Source organism: Lichtheimia ornata (assembly GCF_029851405.1).
Source record: "Lichtheimia ornata isolate CBS 291.66 chromosome Unknown scaffold00070, whole genome shotgun sequence".
In the NCBI taxonomy this organism is placed as follows: domain Eukaryota; kingdom Fungi; phylum Mucoromycota; class Mucoromycetes; order Mucorales; family Lichtheimiaceae; genus Lichtheimia; species Lichtheimia ornata.
This window is the reverse complement of record NW_026695390.1, coordinates 98,711-120,172: the sequence shown is the minus strand read 5'-3', so window position 1 is coordinate 120,172 and position 21,462 is coordinate 98,711. Positions and strand designations below refer to the sequence as shown.

The 21,462-nt window shown below is 44.1% G+C and overlaps 7 protein-coding genes across 7 annotated transcripts; 2 read left to right on the top strand and 5 right to left on the bottom strand.

The window, feature by feature from the left end:
- Positions 1-361: 361 nt before the first annotated feature.
- Positions 362-4,614, bottom strand: O0I10_010465 (uncharacterized protein; the record flags this gene model as incomplete). The annotated part of the gene is made up of 6 exons (XM_058490445.1): positions 362-1,274; positions 1,334-1,625; positions 1,683-2,635; positions 2,699-3,277; positions 3,360-3,999; positions 4,062-4,614. The coding sequence occupies 6 exons, from the start codon at positions 4,612-4,614 to the stop codon at positions 362-364; spliced, it is 3,930 nt and encodes a 1,309-aa protein (XP_058338812.1).
- A 2,600-nt stretch (positions 4,615-7,214) lies between these two features.
- O0I10_010464 (uncharacterized protein) lies at positions 7,215-9,549 on the bottom strand (the record flags this gene model as incomplete). Its single annotated transcript, XM_058490444.1, has 6 exons — positions 7,215-7,321; positions 7,447-7,543; positions 7,606-7,911; positions 8,019-8,186; positions 8,264-9,086; positions 9,173-9,549. The coding sequence occupies 6 exons, from the start codon at positions 9,547-9,549 to the stop codon at positions 7,215-7,217; spliced, it is 1,878 nt and encodes a 625-aa protein (XP_058338811.1).
- Positions 9,550-10,140: 591 nt separating this feature from the next.
- O0I10_010463 (uncharacterized protein) lies at positions 10,141-11,696 on the bottom strand (the record flags this gene model as incomplete). Its single annotated transcript, XM_058490443.1, has 7 exons — positions 10,141-10,198; positions 10,263-10,425; positions 10,486-10,812; positions 10,888-11,208; positions 11,282-11,390; positions 11,461-11,594; positions 11,666-11,696. 7 exons carry the CDS (start codon positions 11,694-11,696, stop codon positions 10,141-10,143), a joined length of 1,143 nt encoding a protein of 380 aa, XP_058338810.1.
- Positions 11,697-12,001: 305 nt separating this feature from the next.
- O0I10_010462 (uncharacterized protein) lies at positions 12,002-12,817 on the bottom strand (the record flags this gene model as incomplete). The annotated part of the gene is made up of 2 exons (XM_058490442.1): positions 12,002-12,090; positions 12,166-12,817. The coding sequence occupies 2 exons, from the start codon at positions 12,815-12,817 to the stop codon at positions 12,002-12,004; spliced, it is 741 nt and encodes a 246-aa protein (XP_058338809.1).
- A 215-nt stretch (positions 12,818-13,032) lies between these two features.
- On the top strand, positions 13,033-15,024 carry O0I10_010461 (cysteine desulfurase, mitochondrial; the record flags this gene model as incomplete). Its single annotated transcript, XM_058490441.1, has 7 exons — positions 13,033-13,174; positions 13,252-13,448; positions 13,511-13,648; positions 13,715-14,200; positions 14,476-14,581; positions 14,646-14,917; positions 14,977-15,024. 7 exons carry the CDS (start codon positions 13,033-13,035, stop codon positions 15,022-15,024), a joined length of 1,389 nt encoding a protein of 462 aa, XP_058338808.1.
- A 283-nt stretch (positions 15,025-15,307) lies between these two features.
- On the bottom strand, positions 15,308-17,101 carry O0I10_010460 (uncharacterized protein; the record flags this gene model as incomplete). The annotated part of the gene is made up of 4 exons (XM_058490440.1): positions 15,308-15,551; positions 15,610-16,567; positions 16,638-16,982; positions 17,092-17,101. The coding sequence occupies 4 exons, from the start codon at positions 17,099-17,101 to the stop codon at positions 15,308-15,310; spliced, it is 1,557 nt and encodes a 518-aa protein (XP_058338807.1).
- Positions 17,102-18,383: 1,282 nt separating this feature from the next.
- On the top strand, positions 18,384-19,682 carry O0I10_010459 (uncharacterized protein; the record flags this gene model as incomplete). Its single annotated transcript, XM_058490439.1, has 5 exons — positions 18,384-18,501; positions 18,590-18,642; positions 18,815-18,936; positions 19,036-19,076; positions 19,141-19,682. The coding sequence occupies 5 exons, from the start codon at positions 18,384-18,386 to the stop codon at positions 19,680-19,682; spliced, it is 876 nt and encodes a 291-aa protein (XP_058338806.1).
- Positions 19,683-21,462: the final 1,780 nt, after the last annotated feature.

Below are 21,462 nucleotides of genomic sequence, written 5' to 3'. Positions count from 1 at the left end.
GCACAGATTGTGTAGCAAAGTCTAAAACGAGGGGGCTCAACTCAGAAGCTGTGTCTTTGAACATGAGCCTAAGCTCATTCTAAGAACGAACGTTAATAACGCCCAACTACTAAAAGTATGACGAAAAGCATCACTTTGGCTTGTGGATCACCAGCCACACCTAAAATTCAGGCACAGCGTTTTCTACAAGAGCCTATAGGATAATAGAAAGACACTTTTTATGCGAGTTTATACTGTGAACAACAGGCAAGAATTACAACAGGGGGGAAATGTATGAGTGAATGTTTGTGCATGAGGTTGTACGTGTAAACTAGGTGGCGTACTAATAGAATCATCATCGAATCAACCGCCAAATGTGTTATTATGGGCCATCCACACGATTTGTCGATCTACGTTGTGCAGCATAGACACGACGAGGTGCAGATGGTGGAGACGGTGAATGTTGTAAGGGTGATGAAGAAGGGGGAGATGATGATGGATGGTGATGAGCAGCAACAGCAGCAGCAGTCATGTTATTATGAAAAGAGGCGCGTGGCTGTGGTGTAGGTGGTGTAAGTGATTGCTGCTGTTGAGGAGGGAAATAATCACCATGGAGATCTTCCGAAAGAGGTGAATAGCGTGGCTCACTGGATGCATAATAGGGTGAGGGTGGTTTGAGCAAGAGGCTATCATCCGAAGGTAGATACATGCTATCCGACTTGAAACGTGGAATGGGCATTTGCATTTCGACAGCTTGACGTATTCGACGTTCCTTTTCATATTCACTCCACTTTTTCATGGTAGCACGACTTGCATCAAATTCGCCTTCCTTGTCTCCATGACCACCTTTATCCTTGCCACCGCCTTCGACCTTGCGAGTATCGCCCCAAGAAAAGTCATCAAAATGCCAATAGGCGTATGTTGGCAACACAAAGTTCCAGATGGGTAATGAAAACAAGTATACAATCATCCATCCCACATACAAGATCTTGCGACTTGTCATGACAATTAAGACGGCAGGTAAACCAAGAATCAACGCAAGTAAGAGCAATGGAATGATAGCGGGGCGTCCCAAGATGGCAAGAATGATCAAGTACAGCGTGAAAGAGATGGCAGCAGGTAATGCAAGTGTACCAACCAACTCCATGAACACGACAAATTGCATCGAGAAGCAAAATGTACCACACAAATCATGCACCAATACGAGCTCCATCAAGTTGTGGATGGTGGAATTGATCCATCTACGACGTTGAGATAGCAATACGCGGAATGTGTCAGGCACAATGGTCTTGCATCTATCATAGGAAACGGTGAGATTGAGGCTTTTTGGCTGTCACAGAATAATAATCCTTACACTGCTTGAGGAACAAACATCATCTTGCGATTGGGGAATGTCTTGAGCATCAAGGTAGAAAGATAACGATCTTCACCAAGCAACAGCAAGTTCTTTTTATGCAGGGTATCCACGACATTCTCCGAATAATGTTCCACAATATCAGGATTTGCAAGAATAGGTACCCAATAGCCATTAGGTCCCTTGGGTGCCTTGATTCGATACATGCAAAAGCAACCTGGTAAACACGTGACACCACCAAAGATCGATTCAAAGGCCTTGCTCTGGTGGTGAGAGATGTAATATTCAAACACTGGAAAAGGGGTGAGTACGTTGTTTCTAATCGCTATGATGGAAATGAATAAATTACCTTGAATAGCCGATACCCAACTTTGTGTCTTGTTGGCAATACGCGTCTCACCACAAAGACCAGTGATTTCAGGATCTTTGACAGCGCAAGAGACCAATCGGCTGAGAGCATCAGGGAAGAGTTTTGTATCAGCGTCAACCATGAGGACAATCTCGTATCGATCAGGGGGAATGCCTGTGATTTGCCATATGCTGTTGAAAAAGGTATATTCCATCGTTGTCATACGCTCATCAAAAAGCACCTTTTGCATGAATTGCATGAGGATGATTTGAGAGTCTCGTTTGCCACGGTTGCCAGGTTTCTTTTCGTCTGCTTCTGCTGGTGTACCACACTTGACAACGGTGATCATGGGGACGCGTTGTTGATGTGCAGGATCCACCGTTTCATCATCGTATTTATAAAAGCCTGCGTACACCTTGGCCATGTTGTTGCGTTTGGAACCATCAGCAATAGCGATGTAATCACCAGCTTCTACTTGATCAGGTGGTACAAGGAAATCCCGCATCATGGCAACGCACACATCGGGTGTTGACATGGATTCACCATGACCTGTAATAAGGCCATCGCATACGACAAGAATCAACTTGTGCGAGTTGGGGTAATCGCTCGTGGCAATGGAATCTAATGTAGTACGTACACCATCCATGCCTTCTGAATAGCAAGTGACAAGGCAAATGGTATGTGCAAGTGGATAATTGAATGGCATGTAATCTTGTGGTGGTTGTGGTAATGCGTGTGGTGACAATGGATATGGACATGTTGGTGTAGGTATCAAGGTGGCTCCTCCACTGTTGCTATGTGCCTCTGATGACGAAATGGATGATCGTCGAAATGTGCTACCAGGCAATGTGATGTTGTTGCCGTTTAATGCAGGAAGATGGCGTGATGATGGTGATGGCGATGGTGATAGCTGATATTGTGAAAAACGGCGCACAGTATAATCCTCAAGGGTGCTAATGGGATAGGTCGGTTATATATTCACACACACAAAAGTAAGGGATAAAGTTTTTTTTTACCTTGATGGCGTCTTCCAAATAGGGGTTGGTGGTCGTTCGGCGTCAAAGCGAGTCGAATTGGGAAGTGGCTGTGTGAAACGTGATGTTTGAGGCAACAAACTTCGTTTACGCATTTGTGGGGGTACGGGAGCCGAAGGCCGATTGCCGAGAGGTGCAGCTGTATGAATATCTTGTGTCCATCTTTCAAGTTCGGCTTCACGTTGCATACGTGCGGTATAAGAACGCTCTTCCTTAAAGTTGCCAAGACGCCAGCTTAGACACCAGCCAAAAATGACAGCCAACGAAAAGCGTGCAAGGATAACACCAAGAATGACAACCAAAGAAAGATACAATACAATCTCAGAAGCCATACATCCAATGCTAAGTGTATCGATGGAGCCAACTTTGATGAGCGTTGCCAAGCATTTGGCTTCCTGTTCCCAATTCATCCCTTGACGACGGCTAGTGGAAATGTATCGTGTCATGTCACGACCACCAAAAGCAGCGCGATTGTTAAGGATTTGTGAGATAAGGCTATCAGGTTTGATATCGTATTGAGTGGATGATAAAAGCTCAAGCAATTTCAAGTTGAGGACATCGCTATAAAAAAAGACAAAGTTGAGCCAAACATGGTGCCTGCATGCAAGTTGGTGTGTGTTTGTTTATCTTTCGCAATACTCACCCATTATACACCATTAAGAAATCGGTGCTGTTGATGCTTTCCCAAGTGTAATAAACGCGTGCAATCTTGTCGAATCCCGAGCCATCAGCTTTTGGGATACCTTGTGTTTGGAATTGTTGAAGCGCTGTACGAGCTGTGTTGGATAAATGGCATGGTGAGGCTGATGTACTGGTGGCAAGTGACTTGGTGGATGTATCATTTGGATTGAACATTTGGCATGGAAAATAAACCTCTGGTGTAGTAGGTGTCTGTTGGGTTACTCCAAGAGATGCCCAACTTGATGAAGCTGGTTGCTTAGGGGGGAACACATTTTCACACACTGCTGGTCGACGTTCTTGAAATAAGAATGAGGCATCCATACCACCAGCATCAATAGGCGCATACAAGATGTTGGTTGGATCACTTGTTTGTCCTGGGATGGGTGGATGAGCGTTCCAATTAGCAAGCATGTAGGCCCATCCACGAATAATCAGGTAGCCAGGGCTCACAGCTCCTCCTTGAACAGTCATTGGCGGTGTTGGGCACACCGTTTGCGTAAATCCAAATGTCAGGAACCCAACAAAGCCCATGACACAAGCGATGAATGACAACAACCCAATCTTTTCACGCCATGCCATTTGTGCTTGGCCTTTGGGTATACCTAAAAAAGCAATAACGTTAACCGGATAAGATCTAATATGGCTTTTTTCTTCTTTACATTACCAGCAAGTTGTAGCAAAGGACCAGGGATGCAGCAAGTGATGATGCGGCAATACGTCATCCAAAGATTGGAGCATCCACAACGCTTTCGTTTAGACTTTGACATGGAGAGATCAATAGCACTAGCCACTACATCATCCTGTTCGGCACGTTTTTCATTCCGACCTAGGATACTTTGGCCACGTCGTACAGGTGCATTGGGATCAATGCCTCTACTAGATGTATAGCGTTTAGGCGTTGAACGTGAAGGACGACTTCCTGTGGTGCTGGGTTCAATTCTATCACGGGTACTGGTGGCACTAGCAAGGTGTCGATAATGATATTGGCGGTGGTGTTCATCAATGCGTTCTCTTTCAGGACGCACAAGTGATTTTTGGCGCTTGGGTCGACTAGATGATGATGCTGCTGCTGCAGGAGCATCATCTCCTACTCCTCCATCCCCATGGACCCCTACTACCGTTGATGGTTGATCATCGTCGTTTTCAGTTGGGTGTTGTGGTAGACTCAACGTGGGTTGATAGGATTGTGGTCGTGGTGGTGGTGATGATGAATCCATGACACAGATGGTGTGATGGTAGAAAACAGGGGAGGGTATATGAGGTTAATAGTAGTCGTACTAATGGAGAAAAAGAGGGAGCGTAGTCGCGTAAAGAACAATAGAAAGGGAAAAAAAGAGAGAAAAGAAGAACCAACTATTTTTAAAAGGGAGGGAAAGAGGTTAAAAGTACTTTTTGGAGGCAAATGAATAAAAGAGAAACAAGCGGATCAACACCATGGCAACAAGGTGGAAAACAGATTTAAGGAGTCGATCGGGATGTGGGCGTTTCGATCAATTGACGTACACATATACAACCCACACAGGCTCTGCTGTAGCCAAACCAAGATACACAGAGATGCATCGCTTACACACATCAAAAGTAGAACCTTGTGTGTTATTATTATATCAAGTTTTGCCACACATCCATTCACCCATAAATGATGGCAATGAAGCATATGGATGCTGAAGCTATGCGTGGCGGGTAAACAATGCCAAGGATGGTTAAAAGCGACGGATCAAAAGAAAAAGGCAAACCACGCGATCAGTAGCTCGCTGCTGAATGGCTTAAAAATAAAAATGCATGAGCTTACAATCAACCACGTATACGACATCTTTACGCCAATATCATTTAAACCATGCCATCCTCATCAGGACTCAAGATGTCCTAATGGTGGATTCCTTCATTGATACGCCATTGCGTGTGGTGGTAGCATCCAATGATTGAATGGCGAGTGAGATGGGGTTGTATGTGAGGGCCATCGTGAAGGTCCAAGAATATACACTAGAGTGTCGATCATGGCACATGAGATATCAATAATATGTATGCTGTGTGTGTGTGTGTGTGTGTGTGTGTGGGTTTGTATCTGCATGCACAAGGAGAAGGGGATAGTCGTTATATGTGCTCGTCATGCATTCCCCCCACCGCGTAACAAACACTGTACCATCGTTCCTTTTCCATCTTTCCCTTCTCACCCCCCACACAGCCCCTTCCCTTTTCTCACCTTCTCCCCCGAATTTTGCCGCATCAGTAATTTGCTTTCAATATCGATTGTGGCCATTCGCTTGATGTCTTTACCCATCCAGACACGTGTCATCGTCGCACAAGCATTCAAATAGCTGTATGCCATCCTGCTCAGCGTTTTGATTTGTGGTTTGCCAACATCTCACAGCGTCAGCATGATACTAATCATAACTTGTCAAACCACGAACATAGTCATATACTGCTAGTAGAATCATACGCTTACATGTTGCATAGCGTGATATGGGCGAGGAGCCAATCAGCGTATGAATCGCCAGTAATGGATTGAATTAGACACAGACACGACATTACAACGACCATTTACTTTTGATACGTGATCCGCATAAAGTTATCCCCCGCTCTGTTTGCTGCTCCAAACAAACACAGGGTTGCATTTGTAGTTCCCGAATCAAATGTTATGGCAATCACGCAAATTGAGGTTGTGTACAAGAAGCGGTAAGCTCCATGAAGAACGAGAAAGGAGAATCAATGTATTCCTTGAAATTCCCCTCCTTGGTGCTATTGTATATTCTGAAACGCATATCGCTATACATAAAAAGAGCAAAAAGGGATAAAGAGGATAATGGATATTGCTATACGCAGGCTAAAATGAGCCACCTTTACGCTCCCACCATTAAACCCCTAGTACAGGATGATGTTATCATCGCCCGTTTGCCGTATTTTAATCAAGGCAGGCAATAGTATAGGTGTTTTACACTCTGTGTATTATTGAATCAACCCTTTATCTATATATGCAACTTGATCTGCAGCTTTTGCATCATGCGTTAGCATCAACAAGGGAAAAAGCAAGGGGCATCATTCAGCCTGAGATCCATTTTCTGCTGCTCCTGCTGCTGCTGCTGCTGCTGATGCCAACGTTGCGGCCTGATTTTACATTGTGTTGGTTTAATGATGTTGATGATAACATTGCTTTCGAGAAACCCAGGCTTCACAAAGATACGCAGCCACTTTGTGGGACCTATCATGCGACAAATCCAGTTATTCTAGTAACAGCCATCATGTGCGGATCCCGATGGGTTGATTCAGACATCATTTCAGCCATCTGAATCTCTCACAAAGAAAACTAAAGAATGCTTGCGGTTCGGATATCCTATTTTCTGGGTTATGAAACCACCCTATGCAATGTTAATGTATTGTAAACATGATGCTGTAATGGGGTACACAACATGATGTTGAGCGTTGAAGCTTCAATTGCATAAAAATGGAGCATGCTATTTATATGTAATGCTCAAAGGGATGTACGAAAATAAAGGGTGCGCTCACCGAAACGGGAAGCAGGTAGGCTTCTTTGTTATGTACAACAATCAAAATTCTCGTTTACTATCTTGTCAAAGGATAGCGTGTTACGTACTACGTGTAGCGTAGTAGGTGAGCTTCTTGTGCTATATACAACAAGGAATGGAATGGGGTAACTAATTATTGCGCAAACGTGTGTATGAGTAAGAAAAAGAAAGCAGGGTATGTAGGTGGGCGTTCATATGCATCGAGAACGGTGGTAGCTGTCAAACAACAAGCGATAAGGAGAAAGATCGACGAAAGAAAGAAAGAAGGGTAATAAAAGTGGCCATGGTGGGTTGTGTCATATGCTGTATAGGTTCATGGTATCGGCTAATGATGTGACCAAGGCTACCGATTTCTTAATAACATGATGGGATTGATCATAAGGCGACGTGTGCTTTAAGAGATCTATGAAGAAAGGGTGTCAGTGGCACGTCTCGATTGGTGAGTGTATATGGTTACACATGCCTAAAACATCGCACATGTAAACATACACACAAAAAAAAAAACAAAGCGTATGCTTGTATCCTTACCTTGCAGTAAAAGACAATATCGAGGAACTCTTTGAATCGGAGCAATCAAATAATCAGCAATGCCCATTCTTCGAGTGTCATGGTGGGATTGGCATTCCTGCAAAAGCTGTCGTCAGTGGTGTGATGGTAGTAACAAAGGATTTCCTTTTTGTGTCTTACTCGTTCAATGTGAAGCAGCATTGGATTGGTTTGGCACATTTTGCGAATGAACCGGAAATTGGATTGGTAATGGATCGTATAGCGTAAAAAGATCACGAGCCGTTCACGGAGACTGATAAAGGCACGGGCCGCGCCTTTGCTATCTTGGACGGCCATTGCATGTTCCAGGGATGGAATGAGGTGTTCAGAGAGTTGCAATAATTGTGGTAGGTGTGCAAAAAGAGTGACCACATCGGCTGATGATTGACGTGTAAACAACGGGTTGTTTTGTTCCTGCAATGCAATATTCATGGGTTGCATGTATTTCTACAACTCATTATTAGCCGATCTTTTTTTGTCATCCTCGATGCATGCCATCCTCCTACATACACGCATCCAACATTGAGAAAGAGAGAGAAAGAAAATAGACTTACACAGTAAATAAACTTTAGGAGGTGGTGGTAAGATGTCTCAGTCGCATACAGCTCTCGCAGGATAAATTTGCACACAGCCCTGTTACTATTCTTGCCTATAGGGGTCACCGAACAAAGTTGCTGATATGGCGTAATAGGCGGGTTTGGTGGTTGTTGTGGTGGTAAATCCTGTTGCAAAGAAGGGCTCGGTGAATAAAAAATCCCGGAGCACAGATGAAAAAAAGTAACATTGATTGTATGTGTACCTTTTGTTCGGTATTCAGCACCGCCGTTGATGAATAAGGTGCTTCGATTTGTGCAACAGTGCTTCTCCAAAAAGCGACAGCTTCATCTTGCTTGGAATTGGTTAATCCATAGTCGCCATGGCTACCAGAAACAAGCGCTGAGAATCGACGTTTATAATAGGATGAAAGAGAAAATGATCTTGAGATCAACAATGATGGTGCAGAAGATGTTGGTGTTTGGGCGCTGTAATCGTTCGATTCACGATGCTGCATTGTTGAGGAAGGTATTGCAAGAGAGGTTGTGCGTCGAGGTGGGCGTGGTACGCTTCCTCTTCCAAGTGATGAAGAGAGCCTACGAAGCAAGCTTGGAGATGTTGCGCTGGTGGAGAGGGTGGTGTTCATATTATTATCATTGTTGTTGTTGTTTATGGTGGTAGCGTCAATGTGTTGTTGATGGTGATGTTTACTCTTGTCAATATCATCCGGTGCCACGGTGTTGTGAATTATCAGATCATAGCTGGATGGATCACTTGCTGTTGCTGTGATACTAGAGCATGAAGAAATCCCGGTTTCGGATACCGTCGGCATGGTGGTTGTCATGCTATCATTCCCAATGCTGCTTAGCGGCAAAACATCGCTTTTTCTTTGCACCCAAACAAAGAATGGTGATTTGTTATCGTAATCGTCTACTGATGTTGTTGGAACATGACTTGAAACCATATACGTTGAAAGATCTTCGCTCATGGGTCTTCGAAAAGGAGGACGATGGCATCGTCTTGGTGATGATGATGAAATTTGTGCCAAGTTATCCAATGGTTGCTGAAAAGCAAGATCTGCATGCGACCTGCCAATCCATGTGTGGTAAAGTCAATTCCCCCATATTTTGGTAATACCGTGCACTTGAATGCAACACGATCTGTTCACACATACCTTTTTGTTGCATCCATTTGTAACAACTCTTTCTCGTCGCATGGCTTGGTGCGTTGTTGATATGCAATGGTGTTTGACACCATCACTGAGTTGGATCGTTGGCTTATCTTTTTGCGTTGATAATGTGGAGAATGATCATATCCTCTATCACGTTTTCGGATGCTGGGTATAAGGGATATGAGAAAGGATCGTCTAGTGGATGACCATTGTGGCGGTTGAATTTGACGCTGGTGTGATGACGATGATGATGACGATGATGATGATCGACCTGACAAGGGAAATAGGCTTTTTATAAGCTTACGTGGGTACCAAGCACGCTTTGAATTGGATCCCTTTTTGTTCTGTTTGGTAGTTGTGACATGACGAGCATCCGGCATTGGGCTGTCTTGTTGGTAAAAGAGAAAAAAGGAAAAAAAAGAGAGAGAGAACAAAGTGGTTGCAATAGGACTCAACCCCTTTTATTTTATGTACTAGCGCAGTGTCGTCGCACATGTCCAACAAGTGGCTAGCTTTGTGTGCCTCCGTGACAATATGGCGTTTGGAAGCATCCGTTCCCAATCCCAGCCTTTCAAGGTTGTAGGAAATCAAGTCGTTTTCCTGTTATGTCTTTCATATGACAATGATAAAACTTGCCATTCACAAGGAAAATCGTGCACGGATCACATTTTTGCATCATTAAAACATCAATCGCTTAAGAACAATTGATATAAGAGGTAAAGTAGAAAGCAAAATCGACGTGAAGATTTAGTTGGGGTACATCCCGGCATTCTAGTCTCACGTCATTTATGACCAGCAAGCTGTACACAGGACATCAACCACCACCACCGCCATCATAACATCCGCCCAATTCATCATGTCACACGTGAAAGAAGATTGATATGTTGATGTTGTTGTTATTGGTATTGCGAATAAAGTACAGAATAATAGATCGAGTCGGTAACTTTTCTTTCCAATGCATAGCCGTTGACTTAGTGTCCCAAACCACCGGATTGATTCCATGAAAGGCGGTCGTGATCGCCAAGTTTCCTGTATATATCATATGGGATGAGCAATCAAATCAACTTGATCATGCATTCGTTTATCAACCTACCTGGGTCTGAAAAAGTGCCAGCCAAGAAACACCACACCCAAGAACGCACATGCGCAACCCATAATGATATAAGCCAAGCCCATAAAAGGATTACGAGCGCCCAAGAATGATGTACCCGATAAAACAATGGATTTGGTGCCTCCATAAGTTCTAATGTCATAATCTACAAGAATAGCTTTCATTAACACGACCATTGTTTTCCTTTTCCCCCATTGTAGCTTACTCATATCAACTTGGATCTGGTAGGTGCCTGGTTGTAGTGGGTCACTCTCATATTTGGAGTAGAGTTTTCGGAAGGTGGGGTACCAACTCGTCCGCATCCAAACCAAAAAGTGTTCATCTTGTGAGGGATCAAACAGGTTTTCTGCTGTATAACCGGATGGATATCGCTTTTGCCAGTTGGGTGGTGGTGTCAGCTGTTCGACAGGCGTAGACGACTTTTTGTAGCGTGATACATCCGAACTCCATGCAATTCCCTTTTCATTCATTGTGTATGTGATGTTGTCGCTACTGCCTTGAGGATTCAAAAGCGTCATATTGGAAAACGTATCTATGGAAACAATCCAGTTGATATGCATTATCAATATCCCTATTCGTTTCCCCTGCGTTTATAAGTCTCCCTTACCATTAAACATTGAATTGGCAATCAATCCACATGGATAATAGATTTTTCCATCAGCAGCCGTACCAACAGGTGCACATGAAGCTTCGGCATCACCCGGTGAAACGTTCTCGCCATTTAGCTGATTGTAGCTCAAACTCTTGACGTATTTACGGTGATTTTGATAAAAGTTGGTGAGGCGATAGTAAAGATACACGGGCGATCGTAGCTCAAAAGGAATCGAAAACTGGATATTGCATCGAGGTATCGTCTCTCCTGCAGGTGCTGCTTGGCCTGACATGTAACTTGATTCTTGTGTCAACCAGTAACTGGGTGCTCGAATCACTAGGTAGTCATATCACATCCTCCATTTAATAAGAATCCCTTTTGCTTGTCACTTGGCATCATCCAATCTTACCCGTTGTATTCTCTGAAGTGAACTTGTAGTCGTAAAGATTATCAGCAAGCGGCACAGCAGTCTCGTTCAAGGTGATGCAGTCGGTATAGTCGATCACGATCTCATTGACCTAAGTAGTATGCTGGCATTGGTATTCAAGTCCACTCGAAAGGAAAAACAGCCGATGCTGCATCATTTACCGTTTCGCTCTCGTATAAGAATAAGCCGCCAAGAGGAGCAAACACAATGCCCACTGCAAACAGCGTTGGAAGAACCGTCTTTGGTGTCAAGAGAGGTTGCCAAGCTTTCAGCCGCTGCTGCTTGAATGCCGTATCTATCGTATACAAATGGTGGTGTCAATGGGGGACGTGTCCATTGCCATGCTGTTCATTGTGCCTTTCGTACTTGCTGGCTTTTTGCTCTTGTGCTCGGACATGGAGGACCGTTTATCGATGAGGATGAGACAAAGGTGAAGGAGAAGGAGCAAGGAAGGCGATGATCAAATTCAAGGCTGAGCCAGAAAACAAGATAACGACCGAACTCGGCATTAGCCGCTCCCGTACTTGGTAGATCATAGAAAAGACATGTATAGGATTGCCATTTTATCTTGAGAGACCATAAAGATATGACATTTTTATATCTATCGTAATTTGGTTGCTTTAATGGACGAAGATGAAGAGAAGGGGTTGCGATTTATACACATTTTTACACGAATCTAAGTAAAGGGATACTTTTTTATATCTAGTTTTCAGCAAAGGCGGATACACCAAGCGACCAAACACCAGCAACGGCTGCACAGATACCAGATGACATGGCCATCACCCGAGGACCTATAATTACATACCATGTTAGAGTAATGATCCCACACACACACACACACATACACATGCTCCCTATGTAATTACCTGCTGTGCTCTTGAAGATGGCACCTGCAATAGCACCACCACCAATGCTGCTAAAGATATCATGCTTGCCGCGAGAGTAATCGATCAAAGCAGTAGTACCATTATACATCATGGCGATAACACCAACGGCATTACCAAGACCTGGACCTCGTCGAGTGATGGTGTTGAGGGTGGTGTTGAGACGGACCTTCATATTCTGAGGACCTTGTTGTGCGCTCTTTTTCAAACCTTCAGCCATGCCATATGCACCACCAAGTGTCAAACCAGCGAGATAGGTAGTACCAGTGCCATAGCACAAATCATCCGTCCAGCCGCGTGAAGGTGCCAAAGATGCACCACCACCCACGACACCAGCACCAGCACCACTGCCACCACCACCATATTGATCCTCCACTTGCAAAAAGTCGATACCACCTTGAACAGACATGGGTTGAAGTTTGGCTGCGTCAAACGAGAGCTGCGACATGAAATCAGGCATCTTGTCGTAACTATTATCGCTCATGCTGCTGCTGCCAAGGTCATCGTATGAGGAGGATTGGCCACCTGTGGGAGAATAAATGTCGTCTGTGCTCTCATTGGAAACAAAGTCTGTGGATGTGCTGGTGGCAGTTTCCTCTGGCTTGCTGCTGGATCCGAACCCAAAGATTCCCATGGTGACCTTGTTGTTATGTGTATATGAGAATGAAAAGGGAAAAAGTAATAATAGGGTATAAGCTTGGTTCCAAACATTTTGTGACGGTGGATGATGACTTGCTCCCCACCCAGGTGTGGAACTCTTTAAGCCGAGATATCGCGCATTTTCGGCCTTGTCCATCTTTCATCTCCACTTTTTCATTTCTTTGCTATCCTTTGGTTACACACCCTCCCATGTTGGCAAAAGCATTTCAACAAAACTTATCAAGACGTCTACCTGCTCTTGCAAGACGTGCCGCTGTGGTATCAGCAACTCGTACATTCTCCACCCATCCCGTTGTCAAGCAAGCTACGGCTGTCACTACCCCTTCCAACGGTAACTATTCCCACCTCCCCCACCCCATAACACACACACCCATTCGAATATGACAATAACACCTCTTTATTGTAAAGATTCTCTCGGCTTTGAAACAAGTGCTGCAACTCCCACTGGAAGACCTATCTACCTTGACATGCAGGCCACAAGCCCTACCGATCCAAGAGTCCTTGATGCCATGTTGCCTTACATGACAGAGATTTATGGCAATCCCCATTCGAGAACGCATCAGTATGGTTGGGAGACTGAGACCGCTGTGGAAAATGCTCGTGCTGTAAGTATTGGATATATTTGGGATGGGAATGGCAATGGGTGATTAATAATCACATCATGCAGCAAGTGGCCAAATTGATCGGTGCGGATCCCAAGGAAGTCATCTTCACCTCGGGTGCTACTGAATCCAACAATATCAGTTTGAAGGGTGTGGCTCGTTTCTACAAGAACAAAAAGAAACATATCATTACTACACAAACGGTATGGAGATCCCTTATCAGATCATGGATTCCCGCAGCAACATGTCACTCATGCATTGATATATAGGAACACAAGTGCGTTCTTGATTCGTGCCGTATGTTGCAAGATGAAGGATTCGAAGTCACCTATCTCCCTGTGCAAAGCAATGGTGTTGTGGATCTCAAGTTGCTTGAAGAATCAATCCGCCCCGATACCGCCATTGTCTCAGTGATGACCGTCAACAATGAAATTGGTGTTATTCAACCTATTGCTGAGATTGGCAAGATTTGCCGTTCCAAAAAGGTGTTTTTCCATACCGATGCTGCCCAAGCTGCTGGCAAGATCCCTCTCGATGTTAATGCCATGAATGTGGATTTGATGAGTATTTCGGGTCACAAGTTGTATGGTCCAAAGGGCGTGGGTGCCATCTATGTGCGTCGTCGTCCTCGTGTTCGTCTCGAACCCATCTTCAGCGGTGGTGGTCAAGAGCGTGGTATTCGAAGTGGTACTGTGCCTGCTCCTTTGGCAGTGGGTCTTGGTGAAGCTTGCCGTATTTCCATGGAAGAAATGGAGGTAAGGATTGGGGATAGGAGGGTGCTCTCATTTCTCCGGTGACGAATCGTGCTTGTTATTGCGTGCACGTTAATCTACGCTACCCAGAGCAAAGAACTACGTTTGTCACTTTGTGGCAAGTGCCTTTGACGTTGCGCGGGATTCCGGACATCGTCGGGCATAGTAGGTTTGTCTTTGCTATGACTGGCTGTGCAGGGGTTCTGAGGAGAGTAATATGAAAGCATCCCATTTTATGCTTTTATGATCAATCATCATTCTAAAATCCTATCTACTAGTATGATCACAAACGTATCTCTTATCTTGCAGACCGATTGATCACCAACATCCAAGCCAACATTGAACAAGTTACTCGCAATGGTGATTCCGAAAAGAGCTATCCAGGTAACTAGATCTTGTTTTCCAATTGGTCCCGTGTCACTTGATAGGTTGACGAATCATGATATAGGCTGTGTGAACTTGTCGTTTGCTTACGTTGAAGGTGAATCTTTGCTTATGGCATTGAAGGATATCGCATTGTCATCAGGCTCGGCATGTACTTCAGCATCTCTTGAGCCATCCTATGTGCTTCGTGCTTTGGGCGCTGATGATGAAATGGCACACAGCTCCATCCGCTTTGGTATTGGCCGGTTCACAACTGAAGAGGAAATCGATTTCGTGATCAACAAGGTGTCCCAGCATGTACAAAAGTTGAGAGATATGTCACCTTTGTGGGAAATGGCAAGTAGCTTTGAAGGAAAAATACCCTTACTTTTACTGACTTTGTTGAATACAATTAGGTCCAGGAAGGCATCGATCTCAAGTCCATTCAGTGGTCGCAACACTAGATAATTTGTTTAAAACTTTTGTAGCATTCCCCCTTTTATTTACATTCCTTTGAAATAGTAACCCCTCCATTTTCTCAAAGCATCATTTTGTTGTTTCATTATTGAATCATGTCGAGTTGTAGTATAGTGTATTAGTCAAACAGGGCAAAGAGAAACCTATTTATCTATTGCCGCATCATGTATGGTGGTATTCGTCTTTTTGTTTTTCATCATCCTTTAATCACGCCCCCCAAAAAGAGGGATACAAAAAAGAACAAAAGTATTTACTCTACTACTATTACTACTACATGGTACCACCACCTGGAGGCATAAACTGATATGGGTTGCTAGTCATGGGTGCCATACTTGCATTGGGTGGGAAGACATTGTTGCCTTGCATCATCATTTGTCGTTGTTGTTGTGGATGGAATTGTGCCATTGGGTTGTTGGGTCCAGGTTGCCCTGCTCGACTAGCTGCTGCTGCTTGTTGTTGCATTTGTTGGTAGTACATGGCTGCCATTGCAGGATTTTGCATTTGCATTTGTCGCCTATAGAAATGTTAATGATCATCCCAATCCCAATGCTAATATCTTTTACAATACATACATGGCGGCTTGTTGTGCTGCAAACTGGTTTTGAGGCATTTGTGGTTGTGTGAAAGGTGGTTGTGGTGCTTGGGGCTGTTGTACTTGTGGTGGCATGGAAACGGCTGGTGGTGTAGGAACGGCAGCAGCAGCAGCGGCGGCAGCAGCAGCAGATGTAGTAGAAGTCATAGGCATTGTTCCTGATGGTTGCTGTACCAATGTTGGTTGTTGTTGTGATGATGGTTGCTGTGGTACTGCAGCTTGTGCTGATGCTGGTAACGGTGGTTGACTTATTGCTGATGCAGGTGCTTGAGGCACTTCAATCGGTTGTTGGGTAGAAGTAGGCTTTTCCTTTTTCACTGGTTTATCTGAGATATCATACAATAATCGAAGAGGTTGTTTTGCTGATGGAATCTGATGGACATTGGTCAACACGTCGTAATAAGATGGATTCTCGTTACGGTACTCGCAAATTTGCGTGTTGAAGTTGCGTATAGAAAGAGCGACATGGTGCATCCAATTGGTGTCATTGATGGCTGGTGCTAGTACTTTGTTGGTTCGACTCGTCAAGTTGTTACGTCCACTGACAACGACAGGGGACCATTGCTTATCAGCTGCATGCTTCCCTTCATCTTCGCTGTGATAGTCGCCTTCATCTCCTTCATCCACTTCACCAGTATAAAAGTAATCATCACGACCACGTCGTCCCTTTTTGAGTACTCGATGTCCAAATTGCTTGTATACGGATCGTGCAGTGACCACAGACACCTCTCTCGTTCTGAAAGTCGATCGTAACATGTTGTGCTGAACAAGATATCCCTTCTCGGCATCCGTAATATGAACCTTGATCAACTTTGGATTCTTTTTCAAAAAGACGAAGCTGTCACGGAAACCAAGTAATGCTGCTGGATCTTTGGAGAACATAAATAACATGTTGCCTCGATTGGGTAATGAAAACGTTGGCACCTTATATTGACGCCCTATAGCCCATTGACTTCCAAGATGAATACTTCGTCCAAAGATGACAATGGATGTGGTGTTGATAATTACCTCCCAACAAGTTGCCTCCTCTATCCACCTTTGTTTCTCCAATTTCATCATAATCGCTATCGGCATCCAATGATGGTGATGAACTATTCAATGATGCTGCTATCACAGGTGTAGCTCGTCGTTGTCGATCATCTTTGCTATTGGCTGTCTTGGATCGTGCTCTCTTCCTGCCACGATGGGACACGTCGGTATCGCTCAAGTTGTCACCCTCTTCACCAAAAGACTGATCGCTCTCTTCACCAGTATAATCGTAGTCGTCTCCTTCCTCTGTTTTCACTCCTGGCTCTTTGGTTTTACGCTTGCCAGTTCTTCCACGCTTCTTCAACGATGGCGATTGTCTCGATGCTACAATAGAAAGTACAATCCAAGTCATTAATAAAGTCTTCTCCAATCTCAGATGACACGTAACACATGACCGATTGAAGTAAAGAGAGAGTCGCGTTTGTTTACGTACCTTTTGGCATGTTTGGTCAAGATTAGAAAGTGATGGGTTGCTGAGAGAGAGTAGTAGGGTAGCGACGTCAAGTCCTCCTGCGAGAAAATTGGAGCCTCCAAAATTCGTATCGGGGGGAACGAGTGCAAGCAAACGAATGCTTCCCAAGTGGTGGTAGAAAGGAAGCTATGCAAATGGATCAATGATGCGACATGATCCAGGTACAATAAAAAAGGCATGAAACCAGATCAGCTGTAGATCCCCAATGGCTTGTATCATATAGTTTGTGTGATGATTCCATGGGTTGTTGTACCATGACCACCACCACCACCACCGATCCAATAGTAATTGTAATAGTGGTGGTAATTGTATGTAGCAAGTGACTGGGTGAAGTAATCTCAAAAAGCAGTTTTGACATTAAAGAATAGATCTCATCTATGATTGAAAATGTGTAACTGCCTGCTGCCGGGGATGTGTGGTAGTCGCGGGGCTGATCGGCTGTATTGGGTGGAAAATCACACACGCACACACGGACCAGAAGGTATAATAGCCCCGTCCACCAATACTCTTTGTGCTGTTTGGCTTTGTTTCCCGCATTAGAATTTCACATGCAGGAATGCTTTTCTTTTTTCTCTTGTCAAGGGTCTTGTTGCATCTCACAACCCATACACTAACAAATATTAATCATCGCATGCATCCCCATTATCATATCAACCCCCACATACTTATCACGTTATTTGATGAGAAAAAAGGTACACTGTCAATGTTCAAATTTAGACATCAACTAGGCCTATCACAGCAAGCACGCAGATTCATCTCTTGTGTGAAAACTTGTCTAGTCCGCTCGTGTAGTATGTAAGGATATGGCACCCATTTTTACACCTTGTACACATCATTCAATCTCTTGCTTATTCCAAAAAGCAAATCAAAACTGGATTATCATGGCGGATGATCGTGAGAATAGCATGGACAGGTTTGACAACACCCGCTTTGGGGAGCATCCATACACATACACAAACCGCACATTCACATATACACACGCATGGTGCAAGAAGGACAAGCCATTTAAAAAGCTTATGCCCACTCTCACGGCACTTTTTTTTCACCCTTTCTCTCTTTCCACTGAATTTTTTTAATTCTCTCCCTTCCTTTCTCCTTTTTCTTCTTTTGCCCCACATACACCAACACGTCTTTTTCAACGCCACACTTGTTCTTTTGTGAGTCACTCACCACAACCACACACCAACACCATCCACCTTCAGCTTCCTTTTATAATAACGCATCGATACATCATCCATCTATTAGAGCTTCCAATGTCGTCATCAGCATCATCAGCACCACGAAAATCAGGACATGTAAAGTTCTTTAATTCGACCAAGGGATACGGATTTATCATTCCTGCGGAAGAATCAGGAAGCCCAGTCGTCGAAGGTGAGGAAAAGAGAGAGGGAGAGAGGAAACGCCAACATCAAAGATGGTTCTTTGTATATAACACCCATTGTGTCCATTCTACAATCAGTATTTGTACACCACACAGCCATCAATGGTGAAGGATTCAAAAGTCTTGCCGAGGTACGGTTCCCTTTTTTAGAGCCAGTACCAGAAAATGATCTACACAGAACACAATGGATACTGATTCTTTCTCCCATCGCACATACACATCACAGGGCGAGGAGGTAAATGAACACAACAATGAATCCACAACCCTATAAAGAGCTTATATGCTTACATCAACCAAAAATAGGTCGAATACGATTTGATCCAGGGACCTAAAGGAATGCAAGCTGCCAATGTATCAGGCCCAGGGGGAGCACCAGTACAAGGTGATCCAAATGCACGACGACCTTATCAACAACAACGTCGAAAGTAAGTACGGAGGAGAAAAAAGGGAATAAAAAAGAGGAGAATGTCATGATGGTGGGGTTTGGCGCCAGAGTCCATAGCTTAACTTTATATTCCCAATAGTGGTTACAGCAACAAATACATCACGGGAGATGGTCAATACCGTAAGTTTACAGAAAAACAAACCTAAAACATGAATCATTTACCATGGTGAGGGATCTTTTATAGCACCAGGAGGATATGCTGTGTATGGAATGATTCCAGGTGCGCCTTATGGCTATGCCATGTATCCTGCCGCTGCCTATCCTCACCCTTCGGCATTTGGTTATTTCAACGCAACCCAAGGTGGTCAGCCAATGTATGCTTATCACCCTCCTCCTCAGCAACAGCAGCAGCAACCACCCACACCTCATCAACAACATCAACAACAACTACAACAGCAGCAGCAGCAACAGCAGCAACAGCTACCTACAAATAATAATGCTCCATCATCGCCATCATCGCCTTCTATGGCACCCATGGTTGCCATGTATTATCCATACCCACCACATCAGCCTTACTTTGGTCCTTCGGTTGCACCGCCAACCACTGGATTGACATCAACATCATCATCATCATCCACATCCAATCAGACCAATAATACTACATCACGGGAATTGGATACAACAATGTTGCTGGCACAAACGCATCAAGCTACTACTACTGCTCCAGAGAATGAGGAACAACATCAACCATCATCATCGTCGGCCACTGCCGACCCGCCTCATTGAGATACCGTGTTTTATTGTAATGTTTATTAACACATACAGAATACGAGTTCCATCGCTTTTTATATGAAGACGACGGGTACCGTAAAGCGATTCATGCTGCTTTCTCTCTTTTTCATCTTTCCCATGGGATGTCAATAACGTTCATCAACTCCCCCCCTCCCACTCCAATAATCACGCTACCCCTAATTACTGACGTTAGCTACAACATCATCACAACCCGCATTCATCCCGCTTGACCTCACCAAAACTCTCCGCATAATCACCCTTCCCCCTCTGATTCATTGTGTAAATGTAAGGATCCCCATTGTTTCAGAGACCGATGCCCCATTTCAGGAAAGAACGAAAGTAAAAAAGCAAAAAGATTACATAGAAGACATGACATGCTTGATTTTCATTGTGTGGAGAATAAGCCAAAGAGGGGTTGACGAATAGCATGATGCTAAATATGGGGCTTGATGTTGCCCTTGTATCAAGATTGATTGTGATCGTGTATGCTCAATGGCTTGAATAACATCATTTGCCATCCCACGTTTCCGGGGCTGAGGGGATAACTTATTCACAATAATTGTATGCATGTGAAGATCAGGTCAGCTTAATGTCAACAAGGTTTTGCGTGATGGCGAAATCAAGTTAGCTTGTATGATACATTCATTCATTCCCCACAATACAAATTGACGTTTGGTGATGTTATTCTGAGTTGCAATGGCACCCGGTGAAACTAGAACACACAAAGAGCACAGATGAGTCATGGTTCGATGATCCGTCGTTTGAGTCAAATGCATCCATTTATTACAATGTCTTGATAAAGAAGAAGGTTAATAGCCATTGTTACACGTACACAAATGGCATATAATTACGGGATACCGCATCGTCAAGGATAACATGTGGCACTCAATCTATGTGAAGTGAATTCCGGATGCGATGTTCTGGAGATGAACCAAGCAGGTCGTGTTTTAGGCGTGGGAGATGGATGATCTTTGATGCTGATATTGCTCAAGCAGTGTAGCTTCGACAACAATGTATTACATGAGTGGGTGTCTTAAAGGGGTTCAACGTTGTCATAAGAGATCCAACCTGGAAAATACGAAACATGGAAACATCCACTTGTTGGTGGTGTTGCACAAGTACATTTTACCTTGAATACAACATGTTGCATCAACGTTGCCGACACGACCTATTCAGCCCTCTTTATGTTCTTGGAAGGACTTTATCTTAGCATTTGCGGATCATGGATCGTCATCCCGACACATTAATGCATAGCAACGGCTTTCCCCAAGGCTGCCATCCATGTATTTTAAAAGACTCAGCGATCACTAAAAGCAAGGTGGGTCGACGCGTTTTGTATGCTATAACTTATTGAGATCAAAGGCAACCATGACAAAGTCATCGATGTCGGGAAGCTATTTGTGTCTTTGTCCGATACAACTCTCAACCACCGCCACCACCACACCAATGCTGGTTGGTGACTGATACCGATTCTTTATTGGGGTTTCCTTTGTCTAGGTATACTGCACCCATATCTAACACACTGGGCTGTTGTTTTGGTCGTTTTGCTAAGTTGGGATGGCTTTGGGGAATTCCATTTAGACATGTTTGGATCAAGTGTTTCAAATCAAAGTCGCCCATTGTCAAATGACCTGTATCGCTCATGGATCTTGGCGCTGAGGCTGCATTTTACGATGGCGGATGAAAATGGTCGCATGTCGTATTCGTTGCCATGGAAATAATAATGTTGCCTTTTTGAGACAACGAGGCGTGTACATAGCAACATCCCGTTCAC